Raw genomic sequence first — 22,256 nt, forward strand, 5'->3', positions numbered from 1 at the left:
CTTATGAGAAAAGACTGAGCTAAAATAGGAATTGAGCGCCTCTGCACTTTTGTCATCTGTAATCATTTTTCCATCTCCATTTAATAGCTGTTCCTCTATTTCTCTTCATTGTCTTTAGCTTTGCACATACCTGAAGAATGCTTTTTTATTGCATTTAGTGTCTCTAGCTAATTTCAGCTCATTTCAGCTTTTGCTCTCCTAATGCCAATCCTGCATTTCTTTGCTACTTGTCTGTACTCTGCCTTGGTGAGCTGGCCTTCTTTCCACTTCCTATACAGATCTCTCTCTTTTTCCCCCCCAGATTCTCCTTGAGCTTTTTGTGAAGCCAGGTTGGCATTTTTTTGCTACCTCCCACCTTTTTTTTTCTTGTTGGAATTGTTTGTAGTTGTGCTTTTAGAATTTATTTCTTCAGAAACTCCCACCCTTCTTGGACTTCTTTTCTTGTTAAAATCTCCTGCTATGAGACTTTACTCATCCTTGTTCTGAAAGTATTAAAACAGGCTTTTTAAAAATTGAGCACATGTATGTGGCTATACTCTGCTTTGGTTTCCTTTGAAATCAAGAATTCTAGTAGAACATGGTCACTTTTGCCCAGAGTTCCCCTTACTACCACTTCCTCCACCAAGTCATCTCTGTTAGTTTAGAATCAAGTCAAAGATAGCTAGTTCTTTAGTTTCTTTCTCCACTTTTTGTAGGAGAAAATTAATACCAAAATATTTTTGAGCATTTCAAGAAACATTTTTGGAGAAAAGAACTTTTTTTATGAAAGGAAAGATTCCAGAGCTTTGGATAGCCTGGGTCCAGCCATAAGTTAGCAGAGCAGAGAGTGAAATTAACCCTGGGTGTCAGATCACACAGTGAGACAAATGCATATTTTCTTCCCTGACAACATTATCCCTCCAGGGTTCCATATCTTTTAATGCTATGTGCTTGAGATGTCAGTCATGCAAACAAAGCCATGCTGTCTCCCAAATGACCTGTTACAAGACAAAGCAAACTAGTCTGCCAAATGTGTATTGAGAGAGCCTCATGTTGAGATAAAAAGGCAATATTTTCCTGGTTAAGAGTGCCCTGCGTTCTAGGTGGGCAGTCCATTGTCTTGTCCAGCAAGGTCCTCAGATATATCCTTTTGATAATAAAAAACAAATTAGTTTTAATAATGACTTGCATAACATTACAGCCCTGGTAAAGGATGGAAAAAACAACCTAAATGGTTCAAACAATATTTTTTAAACAACTAGTATTATACACTTAGCTGCTAGTCTATGTAGCAAAAACCTTGAGACTGCGGAGGAAATAAATTTAACCTCCTACACCATCTTTTCAACTGAAATGGATACTGATATACTTTACTCCTTAGCAAACAAATGGTGTCTTTCTCATTCCGATCACTCTCTAGAATTTGCTGTTATTAACAAAGAGAAATAGGTGAGATTTCTTGTCCAGAGGGAGCTTCAAACAGCTGAGTCCCTTCTCTTATGACATAATGAAACCAGAAAAGGGCAGGGGATGGGATTATGATGGTGTTAATCATCTGAGCCATCAGAAGGGTGAGGTTCTTGGCCATTTCAAAAATATTTGCTCACATGAGAACAAAGAATACAGGCCATAGCAAGGTTTGAGAGCCCTGGTGTGCATGGAGGGTTATAGAGTGGAGATATATCCAGAGGAGACAGGCTGCCAGAAGGTGAGAAGTAGAGGAGAGGGATTCTCTTTGTCAGTTTCACTGTATTAACCAAGATAATGAAAGACAAAATGGAGTTTCTTCAGAAAGTCCACTACATATCAAGAATCTCAAAATCAGAAGGTATGAAAAATTCATGGTTAAATTTTCTGGTGCTTTCTTTTCTTGAAAAGCAAAAACAAAAAACAGAGAGACAGTGGGAGAGAGAGAGAGAGAGAGAGAGAGAGAGAGAGAGAGAGAGAATGGGGTTGCCATGTGCCATGTGCTGGTTTATGGTATCAGAGGAAACAAGCATAATATTTTCCCGAGTTTCATTTTTCCCAGTCTGAATTGCCTTCTTCCCATAGATATTTCTGCTACACAAGAATACCTTCTGCTGAACTAATAGCAACTTTAGGGAAGGGGTAGAATTTAAATTGAAAAAGTGGTGTGAAGGACTGAGTTAACTTGCCCACACCACTTCCCATTCTGAAACTTTAAGTGGAGCTGCTAATGACTCAGTCCATTATTACAAGGTGAAATCTCTTGGTGTTTCAAAGATGTGATTTGGGCAGACTTTGTGACTGAGCAGTCCTGTCTGCAAGCAAAGTCTGCTTGCTTCTTGATGACCAATCACAAAACAAAGCAAGCTAATTTTATACAACAGGTGTAGGAAGTGCTTTTGTTGTGACAGACAATCTCATCATTTAAGTAACAACAGGCTATGTGTAGCATGTAGTTTTGTCTCAAATCAGCCAGAAATAGTAAAGTATCTTGGTAACAGATGATAGAATCATAGAATAATGGAGTTTGAAGGGGTCTAGAAGGCTCAGTAAAGTAAAGGTAAAGGTTCCCCTTGACATTTTCAGTCCAGTCGTGTCCGACTTTAGGGGGTGGTGCTCATCCCGCCTTTCAAGCCATAGAGCCAGCGCCTGTCCGAAGACAGTTTTCCGTTGTCACGTGGCCAGCGTGACTAGGGAATGCCGTTTTACCTTCCCACTGAGGTAGTACCTATTTATCTACTCGCATTTGCATGCTTTCGAACTGCTAGGTTGGTGAGGAACTGGGACAAAGTGATGGGAGCTCACTCCGTCGCGTGAATTCGATCTTACGACTGCTGGTCTTCTGACCCTGCAGCAGAGGCTTCTGCGGTTTAGCCCACTGCGCCACCACGTACAGGAATCCAAATCGAAGCAGATCTGACAGATGGTTCTCAAGTTTCCTCTTTCTCTTGATCTTCCACATCCTAACTAATTTTGCCAAAGTTGCAGATACACATTTCCTGGCTAAATTCAACATGACCCTAGTGATGGCATTGGACATCCCTCTCCCTGCTGCCCTCTGTAGTGCTGAAAACTTAGAGTGTCTCTCAGCCCGTCCGAATAGTCTTCTAGGGTGCCCCATGGCTAGTGCTTCTGCCAGCGGAATAATACCTCTGTAGAGGTTTTTTGTTACAAAAAGAAGCATCAGAAGTGTCACTTATGGGGAAAGAGCAAAGAAGAAAGACTGACTAATGTTTTCTGTTCAAAATCATCACCTGCTCTTTCTTCCAGATTGTTTGGAATACATGTTTCTGTATTTGGAACCTTGCAAGAGGAGGGTCTAAGGGGAGCATTGTTGTTCACAATTGAATGTAACATATTGCTTTTATGAAAATGGAAAGGCTGGTCCCTCCCTTCACTTCGTTAGTGATGACCAAGCCATGTAGACCACAACTTCCCTTTCAGATATCACCTAAATGTTTCATGCATACAGGGTTGGCAAAAGCAAAGGAGAACATTTTAAAAAAAAGCAGCTACAGGATGCCCAATATGCAACACTTCCTTTACTCCCAGTAGAGCTCCATCATTCAGTGTTCTTCTAAAATGTCAGCCTGGCAGGCTCTCAGGTGGAAAATTGATTTCTTTTGTCTTGTCGCTTTAAGTAGAGAAAGGCTGCCTCTCAGTATGGACTATTTATCTGAAGACTCTTTAGAGAGAAAAACAAGAATGTCACATTTATCTCACGTTTGCAGCAACACTCAATTATTGGTGCAGTCAGTTCCCTGGGCTCATGAGCTGAAAAATAAACAACCAAAGAGAGAGGGAGAAAACATATTTTCCTTTTTGCGCATTTTTTTTAAAATTGGCATAAAGTACATTGTTGAATTTCTTGTTCTGTGCCTGAAATGAAACATTATTTTTGATTATAAGTTTAAGATATTTGACATCATCTATGGAATAGGTGGAATAGCACATTTATCTTTGCCCTTATAACAAGGAGAGGTGAATAGTGCTGAGCTGAAGCCTGAGGCCTGGTTTAAGAAGCCCAGGCCATTAACCCTAACCGTTGGGTTTTTCCCCTTCCTGTTTAAAGGCGCCTCTCGATCTAAGGGCCCAAGTTGTGATTTACCAACTAGTTCAAAACTCCATCATAAATTCACATGACAACTTACAGTATTCTACTGTTTTAAGACAATAGACACAATCAAAGTGTACTGTGAGATGGTGGCCTGTATCAGAAATTTACTTTTTAAAAGTAACTGGCTTCAGTTTCTATTTTCACCCACCCAAGCCCAAGCAATTAGTTTCCATTTTAGTTACAATTTTGTAGAGGCAAAAATAAATAGCTTTAGTTGCTTTTTAAAACCACACCTAAACACCTGTAGTCTGAAACACCTCCCTGCCCTTGCCATTCCCTCAGTACCACAGCACTAGCCAGCGCTTGAATTTCCAGGAGACAAATACATATATGCTAGAAATCGACATTGTAGACAAAATACGTTCTGGGACCAAAGGAACTCAGTTTGTTTTTTGTTTACATATTTTGAGAGGTCAGAACTAAATGTGAATTCAGCAGAATACCTTGAGATCTATTTTTCTCCTCAATAAATAATGTTGCTTATGTTTTCCCAAACATCCATCCCAGTAGACACGAAATGAAAGAGAAGGTACTGGTTGGAAATTTTAACCTACATTATTTCCCCTTACCTTATGAAGTTTTACCCTCTTCTTTTCAGTTGCTGCTTCTTTCTTTGAACAAATGAAAGAACAAGTGATGTGAGTCATCATGACAAGATGTGGGTCTCTGGGGCCTTTGGGCATTTTCACTGGTCTGTAGTTTGCAGACCAGTCGTGACCTTCCTATCCAGTTGTCATCTTATTCTCTTTGCAAAAATGATGTTCAATGTCCCTGTGACACATGCACCTTGGGCTATGACTTTGAGTCTACCATAACAATGGCTAATTACAGGCTTGACTTGGGGCACGATCCACCCAAAGTGAGCACTTTCGGGCTCTTTCGTCAGAGAAGAAGGTAAGCACACAACCCTCAATCATTTAATGCCGTGAGTTGGCCAAACTGTTTCCCCTAGTTGGGGGAACAGTTAGTTGGTTAGCAGCAATTTGGTAGTGCTCTTTATGAAAGTACACTTATGCCATCATAAATCTTAAATAGGATTGTAGCCCAGAATTATTTTATGAAAATAGTGGTCAGAAGTCTGCTGGACAGCTGTATATGTGCAGGAGCAGTAGCGGACATTGCCATGGCAAATTGAAGAGGTGCTGGTCAATTGTTAGTCTCATGTCTGACTTCAATACCTTATTGTGCACCTGGCACATGCCTGCCATGTGCCTAGCACCTTGTCAATTAGCTGCGATTTGCTGTTATATGTAGTTGAATATCTAACAACGTATGTGATTCCTCTCATATGTACAGAAATATATAATACCAAAGAAGATTTTGGTCATTCATTATCATATTAGCTTAACCACGGAATCAAAAACACCATGAAAAAAAGTAAAAGTAAAGAGTAGAGCACCCCCAATTCAGTTGCCAAAAGCCTCCTTGAGGATAATTTGTGTGTGTGTGTGTGTGTGCCAGTGAAAGGCAGCAGAGAGGGGAGCGCTCTACATTCCCTTGGCTGGTAGTTCCATAGTCTGAGAGCAGCCACCAGAAGGTGGCGAAGCATCCTCCTCTGAATACAGTACCTTAAAACCTGGGGAGCTTATATGGCAAAATGTGGTCCTTCACATAGTCAGGATCCAAGTTATATAACACTTTGTAGGTCATAACCACCACCTTTAATTGTACCTGATAATGGACAGGTAGCCAGTGAGGTCTTCTATCAAAGAATTTTTCTTCCCTAGGTAGCTAGCAATGATGAAATGATCAGGGTCTTAAGTTCAGAAATCATGCCAGAGGTCTGAACTACTGAGCCCTGGGTAGACTTGCCAGCTTCTGCTGCAGCAAGGCACCGTCTCTCTGTTATTGACAGTAATGGAGCAATCTGCATATGCTCTAAAGAGAAAACACCTTGGTATTCTGGGCCAGTAATGGAGACGCACTTGGCTTTAGATTTGAACCCAAAAGTAGCTCTGCATCCACACCGCAAGTGGATAGTTTAAAAAGAGTTAACTTTGTGAAAGACAAAACAGGTAGGATGTTGTCTAAGAAACTAACCAGTAAAATCACACAGACTGCTTCCCTATCTTTTAGGCAAGGTTCAGGCTTAGAAAAAGGCAGGTATCCAAATGCATCTACAGTGGTGCCTCGCTAGACAGTTACCCCGCATGACAGTTTTTTTCCGCTAAACATTGACTTTTTGCGATCGCTATAGCGATTCGCAAAACAGTGATTCCTATGGGGGAATTTCGCTGGACAATGTTTGGTCCCTGCTTCGCAAACCAATTTTCGCTAGACAACTATTTTGACAGCTCCCTCCGTGCTCACAAAACGGGTGTTTTCAGGACCTAAGCTTCGCAGGACAGCTATTTAAACAGCTGATCGGCGGTTCACAAAGCGGCTTTCCTATGGCTGATCTTTGCTAGACAACGACGATTCTTCCCCATTGGAACACATTAAATAGGTTTCAATGCATTCCAATGGGAAAATGCTTTTCACTAGATGATGATTTCGCTAAACAGCGATTTCAGTGGAACGGATTATCATTGTCTAGTGAGGCACCACTGTATCCTTAACCTTGCTAAGCTCCCTAATTGCTTTGGCTTGGCTAAGCCTCAGCAGCCAAGTTGCTTAGAATGTGGATTCCCCTTCCTTGAGAATCCATATTCCTTGAGGCTACATTCTCATCACCACCAAGATGACTAACTCCCTTGTTGTTCTCTGGCTGTAGTATTTAAGCTTTTCAGCCCCTTGTGAATTCCTGGGATTTCCTGCCCAAAAGCTACAAAAGGGCTTTTGCTGTAGGCAATTAATTGAACTTTCTCCAAAGGTAGAGGCCGAGGTCTATCTACATATCAAGAGATTCATGCCAGTGGAATGCTGCTGTGACTTCCTTACACCAAATGTGGCTTTTACAAGTCCATCTTCAAAGAGCTCTTTGAAATGCGTATTCACCTTCTGCCTGAAAGCTTTTCTGAATCTTGTGGATTTGATAACATCTTTGATCCTTCATTTTGTGTCTCTGGAATCCTGACCTCAGGGTTTCCCCCATCTTGTCCCAGGAAGCCCTCCACAAACTTCACCACATTAGATAACGACTGGCCAGGCAAATTAATGGTGCTTTAGGACTTCAGTTTGACACTCTGGCTGTTAGTCTTGGAATTCTGCCTGTTCTCTCATTTCATTAAATGCATATAACAAAAAGAAAAGGTGTAAGACATTTTAGCGTTCAGTGCTATCAGTATGCTGCTGGCACTCTTTCCATCTAAATCTGAGGAAGCAGTTTCAGTTCTGAACCAAAATTTGGTGTCAGTAATGGACTGGATTAAGGCAAACAAACTGAAGCTTAATCCAGACAAGTCAGAGGTGCTCCTGGTCAGTTGAAGAGCAACTCAGGGAATAGGGAGCAGACTTCTATCAGAAGAAGTCCTTTTCCCTTGAAAACTCAGGACCATAGCTTCCATGTACTCTTGGATTTAGCCCTGGTCCTAGATGTGCGGGTTTCAGTGGTGACCAGGAATGAATCTGCACAACTAAATCTTGTGCACCAGATGTGCTTGTTGCTTGACATATGTGATATAGCTTCAGGGATATATAGTTTGCCGTAATTATATCCCACTTGTGGTACTGTAATGTGCTTAAATGGGAGGGCTATCTTAAAAAAGTGTTTGGAAACCTCAGAGGATTCAACATGCTGGGACACCTTGAGTGCTGTCTGCTACAGGAAGAACCAGAAGGGTACTTTAACTTTGTTCCGTTACAAGAAATGCTTAATTATATCCACTATATAACTGATAAAAATTGATTCTAAGCAAAGGTAACAAAGATATATCTCTCCATATTCAGAATTGGAGAGGAGGTTTTGTCTGAGTAGCTTTTGTACTAGGCAGCAATACATTTCTACATGGAATTCCTTCCCTGTTTTGTAAAGTGCTCTTATAAATTAATCATAAATAAAAGCTCTATGAAGTGAGTACTTTGTGCTGCTTCCAGATGAAAACCCACAAAGTTGAGGGAGAGCTCACTCTAGGAACTAGAGAATATGCAGTTGCTATGAAACACAGCCAAGGTTAGCATACCTGTAAAAAGCAATAGTTTTAAAATAGAGTTTGACCTTTTTAGTGTTGAACTACAATTCCCAGAATCTCTTACCCAACAAAAAAGCAATCCAAGAAGGTAACATTTTTGCCTTATGTCTTAAAATAACAATTTTTTTTGTGGTTGACTGAAAGCATCAATTCACATTTTCTGATTTCTGATTATCTAAATTTACTGTGTAAAAGTGGCAATAGCTATTGAGTGCCAAGGTACAATTTCTGCAGTTATTGCATGCCCCAATCCAGTTTGTGGTGAATTCTTTTCCTGGCGCCAGTGTACGTATGACCTGCTCAGTCTGTGACCATGAAAGATGAAGTCAGTGTAGCCTGACTGAGAATCGTGGTTGGCATAAACTCCAGCCATCCATGAGAAATGATTCTTGAATTTAAAGTGGTCTATGACTATATGGAAAAGGTAAATGCATGGAGAATACCCAGTGTGGGGTACTGGACAGAGTAACAAACTAGGACTCAGAAGGCCTGGATTTGAATCCCTGCTCACTCATGGAAACTTGCTAGGAGCATCTCACTTACCTTGAAAGCCTTATTAGGGTTGCTGTAAGCTGGTTCTGACATGGACAGTACATAGCAACAACAAATGCATGGACCCATCAGACTTAATTTTTAGAGTAAGTGTGCTGTGTTGCTTGTAGTTAACATACCTGCAGTGTTTCACCATGTACAGTACATTTTATTAAGTAGTAGAGAGAATATCTTACATAGGATGGAGATAATAAAATATTGAATACCTTTCATGGCAATGACTCTGACAAGCTGCCTTCAGAAGGAGGGAGACTCTATCTTTTATAAAGTAATTTGTTGTTGTTCACTGGAATGGAAATTGCTGAAGTACTCTGGAGACTGAATCTTAATCTAAACATTTCAAGAACTCATAAGTGAGGAAACTCATTCCAGTTTATCAGACTTGTTGCCAAAAATTACTTGAATTAATAAACTGCTTTCTTAAAATAATGCCACATCTTCACTATAAAGATGGTGCTAATATGTAAAATTACTTCAGGCACAATTCAGCCCAAGCAAAGCACTTTTAGGTCCAACTGATTTCAGGGAGAATATACTGAATGGGAGTATAATTCAGCCTCCTTCTACTGAAACCGATGAGCAAAATTGTGTTTAAATGTACTGTCTGTCTATGAGTGCACTGGAATGTAGACCTCAAATACACTTTAAAAAACCATTGAGAAATGGCCACTCTTAATTGTTTCATTATTTATTCATATCCTGCCAGGATGGTTTGCAATAATTTCATGAATACACCCCTCTTTGTCCCCAAACAGGCTCAGATCTAGGCATTAGATTTCAAGAAAGAGATGAACCAGGAGACTCAAAATCATAATTCCTTTCCCCTTTAACACTTCCTTGTTTCTCCCTTTTGACTAAAATATAACTCTCACACAATGGATACTTTGTTTTCCATCTGTTCACCCCGACCTCTCTGTTCTCCGATTATGAAAAGTAAGATGCAGCTGAAAGGAAAGCAAACAGCCCCCCCTCTCCTGAACCCCTTCCCTTCCTGTACTTATAGGAGACCATAAACCATGTGCAATGCAAAAAGGAGGAGCCCACCTGATGGTGGGAGATTGCAGTGGTAGTACAGTGGACCCTCGACTTACAGACGGCTCGGCTTACAGACTTTTCGAGTTACAGACTTCTCTGGCCGCAAAATTTAGGTTCGACTTGCAGCCGGAGAATCGAGCTACAGACCAGAAAAAACCCCAAAATGGAGCAAAAATGGAACAAAAATGGCCAGTTACGGATTAATCAGTTTTCAATGCATTGTAGGTCAATGGAAACTCGACCTACAGATTTTTCGACCTGCAGCCACCATTCCAATATGGATTAATTCCGTAAGTCGAGGGTCCACTGTAGTTCGTATTGCTTGCTTCTTCTCACAGGGTGGCTAATTTGAAAAGAAGGAAGGGCTCAACATCAATCTGTGAAGCTGCAATAAGTAGAGATGGTGACAGTGACAATTTCCCTCACGCCATCCCTCTCCTGCTTAGACCAAAACAAACTTTCAGTCATTTTTCATAGGTGGAAAAGCTGTGCTTACCTGGGACCATGGGCAGGATTCATTGGGCTCATTCTGTTGATAGGCGTTTGACAGGCGTTTTCTGTCAGCAAAATTAAGAGAGAAGCAATCCCCTCATTGTATGCATGCACATATACACACACACACACCGCACTACCACCACCCTTGATATCTGGCTTCAGAGGGTTAGGAGATGCTTCAGAGCTGGGTTTCAAGTGCAACAGAGGACGGCAGGGATGGAGAGGTGAATATTGGATGGAGGCCCAGGATGTTATCCAAGGGAAATCGTTTAAAAAGGTATACAGAAGGATTGCTCACACAGTTAGAAGTTTCCATGTTCAAATCCTATGCATAATGTTCTACAGATAAGCTCATTATTCAGCATTTTCTTACAAGGAACAGTTGCAAAGCTCCTAAAATAGCTGCAGTTGCACAATATTTCTGTCATGTAGTGATTAAAAATACAGCAAAGCCTATTAGGCATGCAAAGTTAATATAAAAATAACATGCAACAGAGGCTAAAAATATACAAAGAAACACTGAAAGCTACCATCTTTAGGTAATCACTAGAATAGTGTAGTTTAACTAAAAATAAATGTTCCAAGCGTTCATCTTTTATTAAGTTGTGGAGTGAAATGATTTCATATGAATGTTTTTAAGGCCTGTGATCTGAGTCAATGTGATTTTGCACATACAGTATAACCTAACTATGCACGTTGACCATCAGCAGCCACCAATGTGATCATTACTGCTTGGAGGTGTGCAGCAGAGCTGCATCATGAATTCCTAGCATTTAGATGAATTCAAACTATCCTCTCTCCAGGGAGTTGGCACTGATGTACACAACTTTGTGGAGAAGTATGGAAGGCTAGAGTAGTCCTTGGTGTCCGGAGAGCAGCGCTTAGGTTAGATAAGTTTCAGTCTTTTCTCTATTTATAATGGGTATCCTAGAATAGGGGTGGGCTACTTGTGGTTCACCAGATGTTGTTCGACTGCAGTTCTCATCACTCTTTACCATTGGCTATACTGGCTAGAGCTGGTGAGAGCTGCAGCCCCATCAACATGTGTTGGGGACGATGGATTATCTATTATTCTTGGACTGCAATTTCTGAAACCCCAGCCAGCACAGCTGGTGGTGAAGGCTTTTGGGAAATGCAGTCCAAGAACATCTGGGTTACCCAAGGTTGTGAACCACTCCTCTAGAGCTTTAAATGTGTACATGGTTTTATAATGTGGTTGTCACAATTTAGTAACTTAAGATGAGTAAATTAATGAAGACAAAGAAGAGGAATAGCGTTTTATGTTTCTTATCGCTGAATCTGCTTCATCATTTAACTTCTTCAGAGCCTTTTGGCTTGCTCAGGTGAATCTATGAATATTATACTTTTGTTTCCCCTGCCTAGAACTGCATTCTTTTGCATGTGCATGTGCTTCATTTGCATTTATTCTGGTTTTGCACTGCAATGACATTTCATTGAAAAGAGAGGCAAAACACCAACTAATTTTCAGGCTTTATCTCCAAACCTATAGACTAGTGATGCTATTTCTTGTTATTATTCTGGGAACAATTGCCCATCCATCTGAACTGTTACGTCACTTTAATTTAGGGCTGGCTACATACCACATCCTCTTCTGGGTAATTTGTGAGTGCAATGTGCAGGTCTTCTTTCATGGGGCCTGGCCATTTCTATGTGATGTAAAACAGTGAAACATATCCAGTGTGAATATCTCCAGAGACTGCTGAAATGCTTCCTCTTTGTGTTCCTGTTCCATATTCAGCACTGAGCAGTCATGGCGTCTAATTTAATTTCTTTATGATTTACATTTTAATTAAGGTTTCTGCTTTCATTATGTTTTCCTCTAAAACTGTTGTGCTCCTTGGGAATGGGTGGGATAGAAAATGAACTCAGGGAATAAACAAACAAATGTCTTCTAGAAAGGGCCAGCTTGCTCCATGCATTGCTGCTACTGGGAAACTGCCTTCTGTCAACACAAAAGAAGTCTGGTTGAAAGGTGTGAGAGTGGGAAATTGCACGGTGCTACAGGAGAGGAAATGGGTCAAAACATACTGGTCATGCTGTTATCAATTAAGTTAGATTGCTATTGATGTGCACGATGATTTATATTCTCTATCCTGATGATCCTTGCGGTGTTAATTAGGGGAATGCTGCATATTTTAATTTTACAAATGTGGAATAGAGACAGAGAAATGGAGCTTTGCTTGCCACATAGTGACCTACTTAATTCACATCTGACATCTTTCTTCTCCCAAGTGGCCATGATAATCTCCTTCTAGAGACCAAAGGAATTTCAGCCCCTTTTTTCAAACAGCTGTCTTCTTTGGTTAATATCGTAGCTCAGATTCAAGGTAAACATTGGCATTTGTGAGGCAGCTATTGTAGTGATCCAATGGTGTACAGGAAAAGGTTGATGACAGTAGCTGACTCTGGCACATTTTCTTCTTGTTGCTGCAGCATGGAGGGCAGTCAAACATTTATCTTTCATGTTGTGGTTTCCATCTAGTATAGCTTAATTTTCATAACTTGTAGCTCAAACGGACATGATGTTGAATCTATGGATATTTCTGATGTGTCTATTTTCTCCTTTAGCCATGCTGCTGGCTGCAGGGTCTGAGTAGGATTGAGACCTCTGCATCACAGAGAAACTGGGTTAACCCTTTCCCCCTATGACATCTCTTGCAGAAGATCTTTATTATGCTTGTAGCCCTGGAGGACAAATTTCTTACAACCTGGGGTGTGTTTTCTTTCAAAAGAATGAAACCCATCTTCCCATGTACATCAGTTCCATCTTAACTACATGGTGACCACATTTTATACGTTAGCATTCAAACTTGGATCGCTATTGTGTTGGAGCAGCTTTTCTGACCATTTAAAGCATTGAAAATATTTGATTTTCCAGGGAATAAACACTTGATAATGATTAGAGATGGGGGTATTCATATATGAGTACAAATATCCCCCCCACAGGTACAGATAATGAGGGTCTGTCCCCCTGGGGCCAGACTGCCCACTCACAATTCTGCCACTGCTGCAAGCTCTGTGGAGCCTTCCTATCTCTTTGTTGCTTCGACCTGGCAGAGAGGCTTGTCATCCCGCCTTCTGCCAGGAGTGGCTCACCACTCGCAAGCTCTGGAGCGACAGGAATGGCGTATGAAGCCTGCGGCAGAGGGGGAATTGTGAGTGGATGGTCTGGTCCCAGGGGGCCGGAGCCTCGTTATCTGCACCTGTGGGGGGGGGATATTCATATACGAATACCCCCATCTCTGATAACAATTTAGTGGTCAGAATACCATTTACTGGTACCTGCCTGCCTTTAAACATGTTTATATTGAAAGAGTTGAATGTTTACTTCTCTACAGGTTCATGTCCATGTGAGCAGCCTCCACACCCCCTTCCATGATGACACGGAGAGTAGTTGCTGGAACAGGCTCTTTATTGGAGCAACAGAACTTTTAAAGAACCAACAAGGCCAAGAACATTAATAACTCAGGATGCCACGGAGTTAGCTTTACTCCCACAGTCTTTGGGCCAGTGCCCTAAAAAAGTCTTTTACTAGGGGGAGCAGAGCCTTGCCTCCCCTACCAGTTATAGCACACCTTGCAGGTGGGTTAGGCCCAGGATGCTGGGTGTAGGCTCCTTCCCCTGCCACCCCTCCATAGCCCCCACCAGCAGCCACCATCCCATATGTGCAGCAACCTTCTTGAGAGGCATGGCTGAACTTTACCTGGACGTGACTGGCCTCTCTTGTGTAGTTGGGGCAGAGGGCAAGGAGGAGGCATAGGCTGACCTTCCAGACATCAGTAGGCAGGCTGACCATGGGGTTTCTCCAATGGAGTTGCTTGCCCTGGCTGCTTCCTTTGCAGGCAGTGGGTTCGACACTGGTTCTTGAGCAATGTGCCCTTTGGCACCAGGCTTGGTCCTGATGGACCCAGGCAGATTTCTGTGGCAGCATGAGTATCTCAACCCAGCAGCCGGTCTCAGGATCAGGGCATGCCATCTCCCATCCAGCCATCAAGTTCTCTAGCAGCGGCAGCTACACCTGTGGCCTCAAGAATGTTGTCTGCCTCTCCTTGGCCAACGCCCCAGTCCACGGGTGTTTTGGGGGGAAGGATCCAGCCCTTGCCATCCTAGAAGAGCTCATTCTTGCAGTTGGGGGAATCCTTGCTAGTCCCACAATGTAGATGTAATTTTTAAAAAATGCACTCATATAGAAGATTTCTGTACCATTTCTGAATCTATTATAAAGCTATATATAATTCTGATTCTGTGTAATTACACAGTGAACATATTAACGCCATGTTCTGTAAAGGATACATGCATTTGGAAATGACTGAGGTATATTTGGATTACTGCTTGTGGCATTTTTGTCTCGTGTTTGTGCACCAATTTGGACCTCAGGTTGTGTATGTGTTTTGAAGCAGCAGTCAGCCTGTCAAATGGGATTCCACCACCAAAAGGTTTCTGATCCTAGGGCTTCCCAGTCCGGTACTGCTTGCCAGCAGATCTGCAAACAAGGCCACTGAACTTGATCATAAGGCTCAAGAAGGCTTATATGGGTGAAAGCTACCCTACAGATAACCTGTCCTGAAAATTAAGGCTTTCAGTATGAATGTTGTTATGTGCTGTCAAATTATGGCAGCTCTGATAGAACTTTTGAGGTTTATGATATGTTGCTTAAGGAGCGCTTTACAACTGCCACTCACTGCTGAGTTTTGGCGGCCAAGGAGAGAGTTGAACCCTGGCCTTGTGAGTCTTTGTCTGGACCTCTTTAAAAGTCAACACCCCTTTAAAAATGAGTGCAGATATGAAGACATTGCCATTGCAGTTAGTGCAATATAGATGTAGCATATGGCAAATGCTTGTCTACTAGCTGAGGTTTTCCAGATTTAAGCAAACATGGAACACACAATTGTGATTTATACTGGATATAACCTTAACATGAATAACTGAGGCAAGATCTCTAGCCTGTTATATTCTCTAATCCAGTTTTACCTTGTGAACAGGCTAATCTACCCACAGATACCACCTGCTCCTGTATAGGAGTGGCTCACCTGTATAGATATTGCTGAGTTTAAGAGGATGTCCAAACTATGAATGTGATCTTTAGGCAGAATGCTACACCCTCCAAAATGAGGGGTAGACCGCCAACCAGATGGAACAAATTTTCAACTTTTAGTACTTCCAACTTACTTGGATTAAATTTCAGTTTGTGCTCATTATGCACTCGAAACCCATTTCTGAACAACCAATTTAAGACTTCCACAGTCTCCTCACAGATGAAGTGGGATAAGGTGCTGACCTATACCAAGGAGGGACACTTAATATCACTGGCCAAGATCCAGTGGTGCGCATGGCCTCTAGTGCCAGCAGAACTAGGAGTTTCCTTCTCTTCTCCTCACTGCTGATGCTTTCTGTGGAAATAACAACCCCTTCCAGGGGTTTCCAGTTTCTTGTAGTAGATTTTTAGGGGCTTTGGAGGAGAGAGGAGGTGAATGCAGAATCTGGGGGAAGGAGCATAATTCTGTGGAATTAAATTATTATAACATGGCCCATATATATTGATTTTGTGACCTGGGATATATCAAAATAATTGGTACAACACACACATCTGTGAGATTTGGACTGGGGGAAAAAGGGGGGGGTATGATTCTACTGAGTTTATTTGATATTTTTTCAAGAAACAGGCAAAACATGTGTGCCTACTCCTACATTTCTTTCCCTTTTAACAGGATAAAGAAGATAACTGTAAATATCTCAGACCATTTTGGGTGATCTGTTCTTCTTTTCTGTTGTAGATCATTCTTGTCAGTTCTTCTCATAATGATCTGGACCAGAGCCTTTTTATTAGCACAGATGAAGGAGCTACTTTTCAAAAGCAACCCATTAATTTTTTCGTGGAAACACTGGTTTTTCATCCAAAGCAAGAGGATAAGGTGCTCGCCTACACCAAGGAGGGACAGGTAAAAAACTGAAAGCTGTTATGTGGTTTTGCCTTTGATATGTCTTAACTGTCAAACTGAAATGTGTTCTAGTCGGTTTATAGAAATGTTATTAAGTAACTATGGCATTGTTTAGCACTGGGGGAAAAATAGAAGCTACTTCTTGAAGTCATTTGCCATTGCATGTACCACACTGTTCTGCCACTCGGTGTTTGCCTCACATCTGAATATGTGAATTGTCTCTATCAAAAAATACTGTGGTGGCGGTGATGTCATATGAACAAGACATTTAGTCACCCACACCAGTCATTGTGTGATACCTCATTCACCAAGCAAGGAGCTGGCAAAAGAAAGTGGGGCAAGAGGGAAAGAAACACAAAACATGGTAACACTTTAAAGACTTAGCAATTATTTTTAAGTGTGAGCCTTTGTGGATCAATGTCCATTTTATTTGAAACCAGTCGGTGTGCTGTGATTATTTGGCTGTATTCCAAAAAAGTTTCCTTCTCTGCCATACTTTATTGATATTACAGTGAACCTATATTAAAGACTTGCAGCCATCAGTTTGGTCTGTCAAGTTCGGCTGGGTCTCTGTCTCATTATCGACTCGCCTCCCATTCATTTCTTCACACTTACTGGAACTCAAAAGAAGGATCAAATGGTAACTTGACTGATTCTGGGTTATTGTTTTTTTCTATTTTAAGCTCTATGCATCTCTTGATTTGGGGAGACAGTGGATTCATATACAGGATCATGTGTCAAAGGACCATATTTTTTGGTAAGAGACATATTATTCTTCACTAGAAGTCCAAGGAAGGCAAAATTAGCAGAAAAAAATGAAATTTATTGATCTTTGAGGGCTCTCTAAGCAAAAAAAAAATAGAGGCACAGAGTTAAACTATGTTAATTGAATATGTGTGTGTGTGTTTTAGTGATTGTAAATCTTCATATGGATGTGTCAAATTTTAATGACCTGACCAAGACCCAGGTACTTTTCAAACCAGAATTTTGCAATCCTAAGTAATCCAATAGATATTTTTTTTAAAACATGCTTTCTAAGTGACCTTTTTGTATAATTACATAAACAAATGTTGTTTAAAAAGGTTAAAATGTCTTTAGAACTCTGGGCTAAAATCCACGAATAAGTCACAACATGAGTAGGCCCATTGAATCAGTGGGGATCGGCTGAGGCAACATCTGTGTAAGTTCCATTCATTCAGTGCACCTACTCATGTTGTGACTTACTACTGGATTTCAGCCATAATTTGTCAGGAATTATTTGAGGACCATGATCAGACCCTTTAGCATCTTCCTTCTGGTGCCATACTGGCTGGAAGTCTTTTACTATCTTTACACTTTCACTGGAATTCATGGTTGACTCATGCACAGTAAACGTTTATGACAAGAACACAATCATTGAGACAAATAATGACTAAAATCCTGTTGCACACCTCCATGGGCATAACATGAAGTAGCACAACCAGTTTGGAAAATTGTGGCAAAGCAGAAGTACTATTCTTGAAGTATTTCTGCATGTACACACCACACAATGGTTACAACAGGAGCTGCATGACTGATTGTGTATTCGAATTGCATGGTCTGTGTTGCCTGAATGTAATGCCTGGAACAGTTACGCAAGTAGAATGAACCAGATTTTCAGCCAATGTGTAGATAAATAATAGCCAGTATCCTTTCATGGAGCTTGGGTGGTGCAGTGAGAGTCAAGTCAACAGCTGATTGCTGCTGATTAAGAGTTCTCAATCATGGAGCCCATGCATCTTCCTCTTATTGTGTGCAAGTCACACATACACTGAAACCTCTAAAAGAACTCTTTATTCAGCAACAATTTGCCACTGCTGCTGATGCCATTCCCGCTGCACCTGTGGATGGGCGTAGGAGTAGTGGCCAGTGAGCAGGTATTAGCTGAGTACGAAGAACAGGAATGAGACAGACATTTTCCTCAAAGTGGTCATGTGGCCCTTTGCTTGTCCATTCTTGCTGTTAGAAATACTGTCTTGCTCCAGAAGATACATACCAGCAGATATTAATGGGTAATAGATATCCTTTTATTACTTCGTAGGCAAGCCATAGCAATACTATGCTATAATGAAAGGTGTTGGATTCATGTAACAGAACAGGTACCACTTTCCCCCCTCTTAATATTATAGATGCCCCAAAGAATGTCCCAAGGTCAGATGAACAGAAGACTTGCCCTGTGGCTTCTAGCTAGCTACATGCTGCCGGAAGCCCACAAGTAAGAGAGGCTTAGGAGAGCCACTGTATTTTTACCCCAGCATGGAGAACCAGTGTGTGAGGTGGTTAGAGTATAAGACTGGAACCAGAGATACTTGGATATGACTCTCCAGTTTAGCTGTACAGTTCAATGGATCACCTTGAGCCAATTTGTCTTCAGCCTAACCTACTTCCCATGAGGAGAAAAGGCTGTTTTGAGCTCTTGGAAGAGGGACAGGAGAAACATGGAATTGACAAATACTGTAACTGAATTTCGCTATGACCGTTGTTAACTTCCACAAATCAGTCTAATTCTTCTCCTAAAGCCACTTGAGTTTATGAGGAGCCAGTTTTGTAGATAACAGCAGCTCATTTAGTTTGCCTATTTCCAAGTGAGAAATTTTTCAGCCTGAGGTGGTCATTTGGGAAAGGAAGTGGGGGCCACACTGCAGCAACAGAAATAGCTAAAGCATTTTCTCAAAGTACAGTTGAATGCATGTCAACTCAGGAGTAAGGCCCATTTAGATAGTTTTCCTGGATTATAAATCACAACTCTGTTTCATGCTTTAAGTTTCATAGCTTTATCAGGCCTCAGTGTAAAATGCCCTAGTTTCAAGCAACAGGGCCTAAAATGGCTGTGATAGACACTGCAACAAAAGGGAAAATTTTACTTCTGTGAATTTAAATTGTACACTGAATGAGTAGAGAAATACATGGAGCTAACACCAAGTAGTATTAAACATTAATTTGTTGGTTTGAAGGTACTATCATGATTCTATTAATCTGTTAATACAAAATGCCTGTGTTTCACTTTGACTAGCTGCTTTTTAATTTTTTTGTGAGAAACAACAGTCAAGCTACTATTCAACTAGCAATAAATGCGTAAAGTTGAAAGGTGAAGGAGCAGAAGAGAGTGATAATATAAATCATGCAACACTGGACAGGAATGTCATAAGTGAATCTGCAAATCTGTTTGGCAAAAAACAAAATCATAAATTAAACATTCTCTGTTGTGAAGATCATGTATTTGCAAGTAACTCAAAGTGCCAGAAGACATTAGTCTTCCATGCTAATTAGAGCAGACTGTTTATCTAGTCCACTTTAAAAAAATCATCCCCGTTAACTGTGTGTATCAACAACATATTTTGAGTTAGTTGTTTCATTGTAGTTATGAATAATGCTGTTTTGACTGGGTGATTAATCAAGGTTTTCTCATAAACTAACATGATGAATTACACATCTTTGCTCCATTAATGTGTCTAGGTACACTTAACATTAGTAGTGCTGTGATGCAGAAGGACAGATAGGAGACAATTCTGTAGAGCAGTGGTTCCTTTTTTTTTCACTCACATACCCCTTGGCAGACCATTTCCATAAATTGTAGCTTTCGTATTAGCAAAAGGTTTGTAGCTAACATGGTTGCTATTACTTAAATTTATATGTTAAAACTGTAAATAAATAGCTCAATAATTGGACTGAAAAGCAATGGAATAACAAGGTGAACAGACACTGCATATATACAGTATTTACAATCAAAACTCAAAAGATACAATGAATTCAAGGAACTATATCAGAGATTACATTATAAACTACATTACAGTAATTAATACATGACATTTGTTACTGGATTCATTAATAACTGAAAAAAATTAATATGTTTTGAAATAATATTTATAAAATACACAACAAATATTTTATACACAATAAATCTTTGGTGTGGTCCTTTCACTTGTTTTGAGGCACATAATTTTTTTGAAATCAGGTTCAACTGATGGAAGATAGTCTTAAATTTGAAACTGTATTCAGTTTATTATGGTATTTTTTAAAAAATAAAGGTACAGTGGTGCCTCGCTTAACGATGATAATCCGTTCCAGGAAAATCGCCGTTAAGCAAAAACATTGTTAAGTGAAAATAAAAACCCCATTGAAACACATTGAAACCCGTTCAATGCGTTCCAACGGGGTAAAAACTCACTGTCCAGTGAAGATCCTCCATACAGCGGCCATTTTCGGTGCCTGTATAGTGAGGAATCCATCCCTAAACACAGCGGGGAGCCCTTTTAATCACCCGGCGGCCATTTTGAAACCTGTTCAAAAATGGCAAGCTGTTCAAAAATGTCGTTTTGCAAAGAATCGGTTCCTGAAGCAGAGAACCGATCATTGCAAAGCGAAATTCCCCCATTCAGACCATTGTTTTGCAATCGCAATTGCGATCGCAAAAAGATCATCGTTAAGCGGTTTCGTCGTAATGCAGGGCAATCATAAAGCGAGGCACCGCTGTATTCCTCTCCAGCAGCTCTGTATTTGCAAACAAAAACAGAAATTTAGGCTCCTTGTCAGGAATCTGTTCATATTCTCTGCTGATGTCTGCCTGAACGTTAATGTAAGATTTTTCCTTGAATTCAGCTTTTGAAGTCATATCAGGTCAACTTCACTTTTTCCTTGATTGATAATCTGGCAGCTCAGGCATATTTTTTTCAAAGGGATTTGCAATCCAGTTGTCCTCTTTCCAGATTTTGAAAAGAACTTATTAAAAGATGATTTTAATCCTTTCAAGTACTCAGTTATTTTCTCTCTCATTTTTTTGGGAGAGCATAAGAAATTGTGTAAAGTTTCAAATACCTAAGATTGGTTTTTTTCATACATGAATTCCAAAAATTTATTTTAAAAAAATTAAACAAATTTAGATTTACTGTTTTTAATTGTTCCTATTACTGTCACCTCAACATCATCAGGCATATCCTGAATTCTTTGAGATATTGGATTGTTTGAAAGACATGACACTCTGGAGTTGTTTCAGTGGGCCTCCATGTGGTAACATAAATTATATATATTAAATTTTTTAGCATTGTTGCTAGGTTTTATTGTATTGTCATTTATATGAAGCATTTTATTGTTATATGTAATGTTTTTGAGTTGTGGACTATTCTGCGTCTCTTTGAAGAGAATAACGGCTTATACAGTAGGACCCCTGTATCCAAAGTGGATTGGTTCCAAGCCCTCCTACAGATACTGAAAACCATGGATAACGGCAAACACTTTGCATATCATGGTAAAAGAAAAAAATCTAGAAAAAAGTATTTTCACCATGTATTACAACTCTAGCTCCCTCTAGTGACCAGTTCTGGTAAATACATTGTGAAAATACATTCTTCTAGGTTTTTTCTTTTAATATTTTCAGACCACGGGATAAGTGAAACCACAGATACTGATCCTGTGGATATGGGGGTCCTACTGTAAATAAAAATAATGAATATATAATAAACACTGTTCTTGGTGTTTTAACTAAATTTCCAGTCTCAACTCTGTTAGAAGCAGTCCATGTTCCTGGACATTCTTAACTTCCCTAGCAAAATTGAAATTCTTTGAGCTTCAAAAGGCAGAGAAGGGGGGGTGGGGGAAGCCCAGACTGCCTGGCCTCTGTTTTAAGAGATGGGCCATAAATTCCAAGCTGCTAGTGACAAAGGAGTTTGAAAACAACTTGCATACTGCATTGTCACTATCTAAGAAGCCAAGCTGTCTTCAACATCATCAGCCGTGTGGTTTTGAGACATTAATAACAGCATATAAATTGGGATTACCCACAAGAACGTGATGCACACAGCCTTGAAAAATATTTTATCATCAAAAGCTTTCTGTTTTGTTGTTGTTTTTGTTTTATATTCTTAATGGTTGATTAAAAGTATCATCTGTTCCTGTATTTGGAAGAACAGAAATATCTTATATTGGGATTCAAAACTGAATGAAATGGATTTCTTAGCCATATTTCACTGAGTGGACACAGTTCAAAGCTGAGAGTGAATGAACAGAAGCTTTCATTGGTCCTAAAAGATATCTAGCCAGTGATATTCAGATATGATAATCATCAGC

At 40.3% G+C, this 22,256-nt stretch overlaps 1 protein-coding gene across 4 annotated transcripts in view; it reads left to right on the plus strand.

Moving 5' to 3' along the window:
• Positions 1-22,256, plus strand: part of SORCS2 (sortilin related VPS10 domain containing receptor 2) — a 172,409-nt gene that overhangs the window by 80,833 nt on the left and 69,320 nt on the right. For all 4 annotated transcript variants that reach the window (XM_078392552.1, XM_020790539.3, XM_020790538.3 and 1 more), the window contains 2 exons: positions 16,011-16,175; positions 16,859-16,932. In XM_078392552.1, coding sequence (XP_078248678.1) covers positions 16,011-16,175; positions 16,859-16,932 — 239 coding nt within the window. The remainder of the gene's footprint in view (positions 1-16,010; positions 16,176-16,858; positions 16,933-22,256) is intronic.

This window comes from Pogona vitticeps, chromosome 4, assembly GCF_051106095.1.
Source record: "Pogona vitticeps strain Pit_001003342236 chromosome 4, PviZW2.1, whole genome shotgun sequence".
NCBI classification, from domain to species: Eukaryota; Metazoa; Chordata; class Lepidosauria; order Squamata; family Agamidae; genus Pogona; species Pogona vitticeps.